Consider the following 11,434-nt stretch of genomic DNA (forward strand, 5'->3'; position numbering starts at 1 on the left):
GAACTTGATGTGAGGCTTGATCTCATGACTCATGCGATCATGACCCGAGCCAAAACCAAGAGTCAGATGCTTAACCAACTGAGCCATCCAGGTAACCCTCCATCTAGTGTATTTTTAATTTCAGTTATTAAGTTTTTCATCTCAGGTTTTTTTATGTTTTCTGTCTCTTTATAAAGGGTCTCACTGAGGTCTTTCAGTCTTCTCAAGTCCAGTATCTTTATGACTATTATTTTCAATTCTCTATCGTATGTATTACTTATCTCCATTTTGCTTAGGTCTGTTGCTGCAATTTTGTCCTGTTCTTTCACTTTGGACATATTCCTTTGTCTCCTATGTTGCCTCTTTGTGATTTTATGTGTTAGAAAAGTCATCTACATCTCCTGCTTTGAAAGTAGTGGCTTTATGAAAAAGTCCTATAGTGTCCTACAGTGTAGTGTCCGCTGTTCATCAGAACCTGGTGCTTCTGGGGTCTCTCCTGGGTGTGCTGTGTCTTGCTATTATGTCTGAGCCACATTTTCCTTCAGTCCAGTCATCTGCAATGGTTCTCTACCTGTTGTAGGCAGACTTTGGTCCCTGTGTTACTAGTGAGCCACTCTGGAGGTGCCTTGGGTTTGAGATGACTCAAACCAGGAGTTTGTTAGAGATGCAGTAGCACTGAAATGCAGGGTAGTTTCCCTGTGTTGTCCCCTGAGCAGCTTTCATTGGTGGGTGGGGCATGCAGTCAGACCAGATGTCTGCCCCCAGGCCACTGCTAGAGCCACAGTCTGACCCCATGTATGATTATCTTTCCCTCTCCTAGAACAGGAGTCACTTAGCAGTCGTGCTGCCCCCTGTTGGGGCTGCTTGCACACTGCCAGGTTTGTAGCACGGGTTTAGTGCACTGGAGGGGCAGGTTCACAGAAGGAAGGCAAGGGTGGGTGCAGTGCCAGCAAGTCTCCCCAACCATGCACTTCAGGAGTGGACCTGCAACCTCCAGACTAAGGTAGGCAAGGCTGGAGGGAGCAGATCCACAGAAGTGAATGGGGCAGGTGAACGGTGGCAGCAAGCTAGGTGAAGTGTTCACAGCACTGGTTTGCATAGGTGTCAAGGCTGGGAGGCAGGGGAGGAAATAGTGCCTGCCTGCTCCTTTGTTTCTGGGGAAGATCCCTGTCCCTCCAGTGCCTGTTCTATTAGTAAACAACTCTCCCTCCTGCATGCCCCAGGCATTTTTCAAACTGCTGCTTCTAGGCTGTATCTCTTTGGAGGGGCTTGTTGTGCTCTCCCTTTAAACAAGGACTCAACTTCCTCTGGTCCTCTTGACTCTCCCAGACTTGAACCTGCTGATTTTTAAAGTTCCAGCTGTTAAACCTCACTGATAAGAACTCATGAAATTTGGCCCCTCTCTGGTTTTTAAAGCCAAATGTTATGAGAGGGGGTTGATCTTCCCTATGCCTGAGGCGTCTATTTCTTTCCTTTCCATGCCCACAGCATCCCTCCCTCCTATGTATAGTTCTAAGTGTCTGTTTAGCTCCCCACAGTGACTCTGCCCTTCCTACCTTCTTCAGTATGGCCTTTTCTCTACATTTAGCTATGAAGAGTCTGTTCTGCCAGTCATCAGATCAAGTTCTGGGTTATTTACACTTATCTAGTTGTATCCATGTGATGAAATGAGCTTAGGGTTTTCCTACTCTGCCATCTTCCCCAGCTCCTCCCTGCATCTCTTTCTACTAACGCTAAACATGAGATTTGTCTTCTCTCAAAGTAATGGTTAATATTATTTATGTTTTAAAGGCATAGAAACTGAGGCTCAGGAAGGGAAATGTGATTATAAGCAAGCTGATTTCTTCTGGTTTCAAATTTGGATCGCCACACATCAGAGGTCAAAAAATGATGGCCTGTGGGTCAAAACAGCTGGCCATTTGTTTTTGTAAATACAGTCACAACAGCAGAGTGTAGTAGTTACTACAAAGATGGTATGGCTTGCAAAGCTTAAGATATTTACATTCTGGTCTTGACATAGATTATCCAAATATACTTCTAGAGGATGTTTTTACATTTTCTGTAAAACAAACTATCTAGATAGTACTGATGTTTTCATAAATGTCTTAGTTCATATTCACTTGCTCAAAATATCTTTCTCCTCAGTGATGAAGATAAACTAAAAACCTGGAAGCCCAAGTTTTTGATGGCAAAGGAAAAAAAAGGGAGAAAAGATGCTGAAGAATCAGAAAGGTAGGTGCACACATATACTTAATTACAGCTTATCTACTGAAATATATACCTCTTACTAGCTGTGTGACTTTAGGCAAGTCATTAAATTTGTCAGGTTCCTTATCTATAAAGTGAGAATAATAGGGCAGCCTGGGTGGCTCAGCGGTTTAGCGCCGCCTTCAGTCCGGGGCGTGATCCCGGAGACCCGGGATCGAGTCCCATGTCAGGCTCCCTGCATGGAGCCTGCTTCTCCCTCTGCCTGTGTCTCTGCTTCTCTGTGTGTCTCTCATGAGTAAATAAATAAAATATTTTTAAAAAATAAAAATATAAGAATAATAGCACCTCTATCACCGTATAGTTGAGAGGATTAAAAGAGATAAAGAATATGAAAATGTAAAGTGCCACACACATTTCTCTTCATTATCATCATCCAGACTTTGGTGGGGATAGGGAATAAAGAAAGATTTCAAGACAGCCATTATTTTTAAGATTTTATTTATTTATTCATGAGAGACACAGAGAAAGGCAGAGACACAGGCAGAGGGAGAAACAGGCTTCATGCAGGGAGCCTTACGTGGGACTCGATCCCAGGACTCCAGGATCACGCCCTGGGCAGGCACGAAACTGCTGAGCCACCCAGGGATCCCAAAACAGCCATTATTAAATGATGAAAAAACTCTGTCTTCTTTTAGGCTGTAAGAACTTTTCCTCTACAGATGGAACTTACATTAATACACCAATTAGAACTTAAACTTTGAGAAACTACGTGAGAAATCACATAACAAGACTAATTTCCCAAAACATAATTCTAGTTATGACTACATTAGTGTTAGAATTTAAAAAAGAATGTTTTTTAATCAACTCAAGATCAAACTTTCATTCTTGTGACCCAGGTTCCCAGGTGGCTGTTGGGGGAGGTGATGTTTTTATGGTCTCAGATGGTTACTGTAATCTGTGCTCTGGAGGACAGGGCACAGGATCTGAGGCACTCTTAACAATGGTCTTGGGGAAATCTTTGTCTAAATAGCCATTGATCTAGGAACACTGTGTGATCTGTCTGCTTTGGGAAACTTGTCTAGAAAAGTCCTAAAGGGGAATCCCCAAACAGACATCTATCTCTACCATATTTAAACTCAGAGGATGGCACAGGATGGGTTTAGACCTGATGTAAATTACTTTTCCCAAGTTTGAAAGATGTATTCACAGACTAAAATAGCATCTCTCCACCTTAAACTTCATACTTCTACATAGCATAGCAAAACAGTTTCAAGAGAGAAAGTATCAGTGAAATTTTTGACACTCCTCCACGAAATAGGTTTAGTACTTTAATGTACACATAAGTCTTTTCAGGAAAAATTTTCTAGTGCTTTATTTCTTAAACATTGTAAAACAAGTATTATAGTTTACTTTTACTTTCAACTGAGTAAATTTTAAAATGTGATATTGGGGTTATCAGTTTCCTGTAGATTAATGTATCAATTTCTATGTGCTTTTTGTTCATTTTTAAATGGTTTCTACCATAACTTGTTCCACCAACAAGAAATGCTTTGTATACTAGTTAAACCCTTTCATAATCCTTTTATGAATCAAAGATCATGACAAATTTTCAGAGAAGTTGGGGAAGGATATCCCAGTATAAAGGCTTAGAAACAATAGCTCACTTTCTAAGATGTTCCAAGACTTAGACTTGTGTGTGTGTGTGAAGCTGGAAAGGTAGATTAGGGCTAGCTTATAAAATGCCTTGTGTACCATGCTAGTATCTTATGGGCACTAAAGACAAATGAAAGGTTTTAAGCAAAACAGTGGCATTAATTACATTTTAGAAAGAGAACTCTGGAGGCAGGTATGCAGATGGATTTGAGGAAGGAGAGGAGGATGTTATCTCAGGTATTAAGTGGCTATAATCTTGGGACAGAACAAAAAAGATGCAGGAGGCACTTCTGAATAAAACTAACAGGACTTGCTTGGCTTTTATCCATCGATATATTAAACAGCTAAAAAAGCAGCACCAACCCCCAAGTGAAGTACAAGAGGGAGGAAAAGGGGGAAGAGTGTAACCAGCCTCCACTGTATTTACTTTTATGTGCTGACAATTTTGTACTTATTTTGTGGCATCTTGATGTTCTTCATCTGATTCTTCTCCAGAATCATTCAACAAACAGAACAGTATTCTGATTGAAGAACAAAGATTTATCATTTTTAAAACAAGTTAATTATATTTTGAACCCTGATTCAGAGGAATTTCTTGTTTAAGTTGCTTAACCAATTTGATTTTATTCCAAATTAATATCTTGGTATCCAGAAAAAAAACACAATCTTTTTAATTTTTTTTTTAAGATTTTATTTACTTGAGAGAGAGTATGGGGGGGGGGTTGGAGGGGCACAGCGAGAGGGAGAAGCAAGCTCTCTGCTGAGCAGGGAGCCAGATGTGGGGCTTGATCCCAGGATCCCAAGATCATGACCTGAGCTGAAGACAGATGCTTAACTGACTGAGCCATCCAGGCACCCCCACCACCTTTTTAATTATAGAAGAAAGCAATTGGTATTACTTACTCTGTTGAGTTGGTCTGAATATTATACTTTGCTCTAATGGAAGTATGTGTGTATCTATATAATTATCTACAAAGACATCTATATAGGATTATATATGTATGATTTTCTCCAAAATATTGTGAAGTAGAATGAGTTTATAGATTTGGAAACTTAGAGTTTTATTATGGTACATTTAACCTGACTTGCATATTTCTTGCCACTTTATCTCTTAGGAATTTCTTTAGAACTAAGAAGCAAAACTTAGAAAAGATGAGAATGGAAAAAGAAGAAAAACGTTTTAGAGAACAATTTGAGGTAGGTTCTCCTCTGAAGGTTAAAATTAAAAACAGAAATTCCTAACTTTTAATAGTTCTAAAGATCCTACAAGAGTGTTGTACCTCTGGCCTCTGGAATAGATAGGACCCATGACTAAACAGATGATCGTTTTTTTCCTGATGCATTTCTATCTTATCCTGCCTTTATACAGGCTATCCTCTCTGCCTGGAAAAACGCCTTAGTTATTCTTAAGGCTCTGTTCAAATGTCACCCACTCTTCCTAAGAAAGGAACTTAGCACATTTTATCTGTTACACACGTATCTTTTCTAACACTGATGAGTTATAACACAGCCTGTGTATGTGTGTGTATTCTCCACTGAACTCAAGTCCTAAGTAAAAATTTTTGTCTCATTCAAGTTTGCTCCCCAGCTCCCAATATATCTGGACCCACAGTGTTCAGTGAGTAAAGGAATAATTAGATAAATGAACAACTGAATGAGTGAATGAAAGAAGCAGTATCTGAACCTCCTTGACTTCTTCTGTCATTATGAATCCATTAAGGAGTATTTCCTTAATTCCAAGGTTCAAACAGTCCTGCCTTATAATTTCATAAAGAGAAATTAAGAAACATACTGAATAGCTCCCAGGTCCCAGATACTGGATGAGAGACAGAATGTGGGCACCCTGCTTATAAAATTTGTCCAAGTCGCTACTATTCCATATTACCGAACGGATAAAGATTGTGTTTCTTCACATGACATATAAAGCTCTTCATGTTATGACTTCTGTTTATCTTTCAGGTTTTATTTCCTGCCATTCTTCACCTTACACTTCAGTCTTTGGCAACAAACTGCTTATAGTTCTGTCCCTTCAATGAACATGCACTTCAGTCCCTGTCCTGCTGCTATTTATTCCCTTCCTCTAGGCATTTACTTGGTCTGCCCTACCTGTCTGGTGATACTCTTGCTACTTTTCCCCATCTGACTAGCTTTCATTCATTTATCAACACCCAGTCAAGGCATCTCTTCTCCTCCAGGAAGAATGACCTCATTAAGGAAATTACCCTTCCTCAGTATACCTCTATATCTGAGCCTATCAAAAGCATTAACATTATTGCAATTATGTGTTTACCAATAATATTATGAGCTCTTAGAGAACACGGTTGTCTTACTTTTATATCCAAGTGTAGAGCAGAATAAAATTACCTTTGTAAATGTCCAAGAATGTTTTTGGATTGAACTAAAAAAGAATATACACAAATCCCTCATAATCATTAATAACTCTTGTTTTGGACCAAAGCTGATAAGGACTTATTATATCTAGAAATCATAATATTATTACTTACTGCAACTGTGATATTAGGTTAATTGAAAAACAATAGTGTTAGGCAGCCCCGGTGGCTCAGCAGTTTAGCGCCACCTTCAGCCCAGGGTGTGATCCTGGAGAACCAGGATCGAGTCCCACATCAGGCTCCCTGCATGGAGCCTGCTTCCCCCTCTGCCTGTGTCTCTCTTTCTCTCTCTGTCTCTCATGAATAAATAAACAAAATCTCTGTCTCTCATGAATAAATAAAACAAAAGAAAAGAAATGAAAACAACAGTATAACAATTACTTGCTGAAAAGACCCTATATTCCCTCTAGGACTTCTCTCACTTTGTCACTGTCTCATATTTCATGTGTATGGTTCCATTCTTCCTTACTATCTGTGGTGGATTTTCCTTATATATCATTAGAAAAACTATGCCGTATCAGTAATTTTTATTCAGCTCACATCACAAATTATTAGTACCTCGTTTGCGCTAGGCTTTGAGAATACAAGGATGAATAAAACTGTCTTCCACTTTCATTTTATAAGATACTATGTATAAAATGCTGTAATAGGAGTATACACAAAGTGCAGTTAAATAGAAAAACATACATGGTAGTTGTGAAATCTCCATGTGAAGTGGTTAGAGAAAAAATTATTTCAGGCAGAGGAAACCATATGAGCAGAGGCTTGTAAATATAAAAGGTACCTGGTGTAATCAGGATCATCAGGTAGCTTGATGTGGCTTCATTATTGGGAGAGAAATAAAAGCATGGGAAATGACAGTATGCAAAGGACCTTGAATGTCAAGCTGAGAAATGTGGATCTTATCATGAAAGTAATGAAGAATCTTTAGAACTTGACAAAAAGAAAGTGACCTGATCAGATTTTCATTTTAAGAAATCACTGTATTCATAGTGAACAATGGCCTGGAAAATGGTAAGAAATCAGCGAGGAAGCTATTACTTTGTTAGACAAAAGAAAAATCTATCTTGTGGATCAGATCCCATTTGGTATAGAGTGATATACTTTATCATCTGAATTCAGCACACTTCTGAGAGTGGGAGGAGGCATACCTAATTCTAAGTATGTATAAATACAGATACTAGGTATAATAAGCAGGCTATCCTGAGTGGAAGGAGATGTCTGGCCATCCTAATTTAGTTAACTAGGTGTCTATAAATATAAGCCAAGTATTCTGGAACTTTTTCTGGGTCAAGAGATATCAATACATTAGAAGGTAAAAATGTATAGGCTAGTTTATCACACAGAAAAAACTTCCCTTGAGGCCATAAATTAAATTTCTCATCAGTTTTTTCACAAATGCCTGTCTTTGACCATAGGAGAGTGGGAACTGCTCCCCCCCTCCATACCTACTACTTATATTACTTATACTTACTACTTATATGACTTATACTTACTATATAAGCCCAGAGAGAGAGGAGGGGTAGAAAGAGTACCAGAAATGCTAGGTATGTTAGTACTAGAGTATCAGAAATGCTAGGTATGTTAGAACATTATAAACTCTAAAGCACTCCACGAAGAGGTTTTCTATTTCCCTCTTACTTTTCTGAGTTTAGTGGTAACTTTATTACTGCAACAGCTAAAATACCATCCATGGAACTTAATTTATACCCATGTTACAGATGTCTCATCCAACGGAATTCATTCAAAGACAATTAGGTAAGAAGTGTGAAAACACTTTGAAAAAATGACAGTACCAAACTAAATGTAAGAGTGGCATTTTACCAGTATTTTCCTCTTCCTTTAGATGTTATTTAATATCTAGATCTTCAGTTTGAGGTTACTATATTATGTCCTTCCATTAATTTTGTTAGAATAAAAACTGCACAGTCTGATTAGTAATTTCTTATTTCAGTATGACAAAGAGATTACTGTCATCAACACAGCAGTGGCATGTTCCAGTAATTCAAGAAACGGAATATTCTATTTGCCAATAACCCCTGGAGAAGAACTGCAAGTCATTGATACGACTGAAGAAAATCTAGTGATCTGTCGCAATTCCAAAGGCAAATGTAAGTTACTGGCTTATTACCCATAAAATTTCAGTCACTGTTTATAACTTTTCAGACCAGTGATTTTTGTTTCTACAGATGGATATGTACTAATTGAACACCTAGATTTCAAGTAAGTAGTTTGATTTTATACTTCAAATCATGAATTCTAAATACTTTATACACTGTTGTGCACGTTTGTCTCAAAGACTCCTGCGTTTATTTAAATTCAGGAAGTTTTAAGGATTACTTTGAAAGAGACTTAATTCTTGTGTCTCCTAAGTATCTTATCATAGGTTTCTACAGAGCTTAACTATCAAACTAGTTAAGAAATCTGCCACCCGCTGCTCCGCTGGCCTCTATGTTTCTGTTTTTTCAGGCATCAAGGCTGGTCACCTTAGGAAGATCAAGCTCCATGGCAGGGGCTGCGCTAGAAAAGACTAGCCTGAGACCTCAGCCCTTCCTCACCTCAGTTTCAGGTCACATGTCAAATGGGATGGTGGGATCTATGAATACTGAGAAGAGAAAAACTCCTCCACATTTAGATGTTGGTTTTACTCAATGGTTATCTTTCAATGTCCATGTCAGTATCTATTTCACTGCTGGCTCAAGAGAGTGTGAAACCGTGTGTGTTAGCATTTGAGCATTTATTTAATAAGCCATAGCCAAAGTTAGAAATCATGCCTTCTGGTACCTAGACAGCTGTGCAGATGGTTAGTCTGCTTCTAATATTAGTACATGAGTGTTTATAATTTCTAGAAGATGTTGTGCATTTAAATTGGGTATAATTTACTTCTGAAAAGTAAGTACTGTAACCAAGGTCTTTTAAATACTCAAATTTAAGGTATAACCTTAAAACATAATTATGGCTCAGTCTTTAAAACATCAAGGTATAAGTGTCCTCCTTTTAATCAAAAAACTCAAATCAGACAAATGCTGTTCCATATTGGCTTCTTGTGGGAATAGGATGCTGAAAAGTAATTTATTCTTGAAGGAAGAGCCTAAATCTATTTAACACAATTTAAATAATATATATACTGTTTAAAACATCCTATTGCCCAAAGAAAAATAATTCTATGCCTGAACACCTATTAAATAGAATTAAAGAAAAATAAAATGAAGCTGTAAATAACATTTTTTTACATGATGTGCACTGCCTGTCCATGAAAAAAATTCTATATAGGTATACAGCTGTTTTAAAAATTGTTAGCAAAAAAATAAAAAAATAAAAAAATAAAAATTGTTAGCTTCTTCAACACCTAAAAACTGAACAATTTCACTCCATTGTTTTTATCTCCAGCGGACTCCATCTCACAATCTCAAGATCACAACCTGAGCTGAAACCAAGAGTTGGATGCTTAACTGACTGTGACACAGGGGGCCCCTTTGTTCTTTAGCCTTCAAAGGTGTGATAGAATTTGTCCCACGGCCCCATTCTTTATCAGACTTTTAAAAAAATTTTATTTAAATTCAATTAACAGATAATGAAGTATTAGTTTCAGAGGTAGAGTTCAGTGATTTAGCAGTTGCATATAATACCCAGTTCTCATTACATCACATGTCCTCCTTAATGCTCATCACTCAGTTTGTTTCCTAGAGGCAAGAGACTCTTCAGGTTTGCTGTGAGACTGTGTGTGAAGCTTCTAGGTTCTTTTATCTTTTTCATGTTTCAAGTGGCACTCATCCAATAAAGGCCAAGCATCAGAAGTATTCATAGAGGAAAGGGGAATATGGCAGCAGAATAGGAGGATTCTAGGCTCACTTCATCCCACAAATATGACCATGTAACTATCAAATCACACTAAATGCTCCAGAAATTTATCTGAACACTGGCAGAACAAATTCCACAACTAAAGGTAGAGAAGTGGTCACATATCAAAGGCAGGAAGTGCGGAAACACAGCTTGTCATGGCCACTGTGGTGGGAAGGGAGCCATGATTGTCAAGAAGGGCAAGAGACAGACTAACACACAGGAGCATGCAGGGAAAATGAATGCTCATAGCAATTGGCTTAGAATGTGAGAGGGGCCAAATTCAGTGGAGCTTAAAGCCTGGAGTTTTAAAGGTCACTGTGCTTGGCTCTGTGAGAGTGCAGAGGACATACAGGGGTAGAAACAGACATCTGAAGAGCCACTGGAGCACACGGTAGGAGGGTTAGTTGCTTACCTCCAAGTCCCAGAGAGATAGCGTTCAGGGAGAGACCCCTTGAGGAATAAAGGAACTGACAGGTGCCATTTTCTGCCCCCATCCCTTAGCATAAGCACAGATCCACCTGCAGGAACCAGCACAGCTTAATACTCACTACCTACCTTGCTTACACCAAGTCCCACCTCCCCAAGCTCCGGAAGAACTACTTTTCCTATTCTGCTTACCTCAGTCCCAAGGCAGCAGGCCTCAAACCCTAGAAGACCAGCACAAGCATCTGTCAACACTGCTTCTTACAACCTGGGAGTTTGTGAGGCCTTGGTTTCAGTGGCAACTGTGACTGTCCTCATTTCGCAAGCAGACTAGAACACACCTCGTTAAAAGCACACCATATTCAAGCCAGAGCCACTGCCCACAGCAGGCAAAGAGAGCTTCTGTAGACAACTTGCCTGAAGGATAAACCAGCACACATTGGAGACACTCCCAGAAGTGCCAGGCCCTGGGAACAGGGGATACTACATTACAGAGCACTATAGGACTTCTTCATAAAGCCATTACCCTCAAGAACAGGAGAGTAGCTGACTTTACTAACACAGAAACAGGCATAGAGACTTAGACAAAATGAGAAGACAGGAGAATTTGTCCCAAATCAAAGAACAGGACAAGCCATGGCTAGGAATCTAAGCAAAAGAGATACAAGTAACATGCCTGATGGAGAATTTAAAGCAATGACCAGGGGTGCCTGGGTGGCTCAGTAAATTAAGCATCTGCCTTTGGCTCAGGTAATGAGCCCAGGGTCCTGGAATTGAGCCCTGCATCAGGCTCCTTGCTCAACGGGAAGCCTGTTTCTCCCTCTGCTTATGCTCTCTCACTGTCTCAAATAAATAAAAAATATATTTTTTTAAATGATCGTAAGGATACTCACAGGACTTGAGGAAAGAGTGGAGGACATCAGTGAGACACTTAATAT

At 39.1% G+C, this 11,434-nt stretch overlaps 1 protein-coding gene across 4 annotated transcripts in view; it reads left to right on the plus strand.

Annotated features, from left to right (window-relative positions):
• Positions 1-9,560, plus strand: part of FYB2 (FYN binding protein 2) — a 121,584-nt gene extending 112,024 nt beyond the window's left edge. For all 4 annotated transcript variants that reach the window (XM_072730819.1, XM_072730818.1, XM_072730820.1 and 1 more), the window contains 5 exons: positions 2,125-2,211; positions 4,956-5,037; positions 8,185-8,341; positions 8,420-8,453; positions 8,700-9,560. In XM_072730819.1, coding sequence (XP_072586920.1) covers positions 2,125-2,211; positions 4,956-5,037; positions 8,185-8,341; positions 8,420-8,453; positions 8,700-8,721 — 382 coding nt within the window. In that variant the 3' untranslated portion in view covers positions 8,722-9,560. The remainder of the gene's footprint in view (positions 1-2,124; positions 2,212-4,955; positions 5,038-8,184; positions 8,342-8,419; positions 8,454-8,699) is intronic.
• The last annotated feature ends 1,874 nt before the right edge of the window (positions 9,561-11,434 follow it).

This window comes from Vulpes vulpes, chromosome 12 (assembly GCF_048418805.1).
Source record: "Vulpes vulpes isolate BD-2025 chromosome 12, VulVul3, whole genome shotgun sequence".
NCBI classification, from domain to species: domain Eukaryota; kingdom Metazoa; phylum Chordata; class Mammalia; order Carnivora; family Canidae; genus Vulpes; species Vulpes vulpes.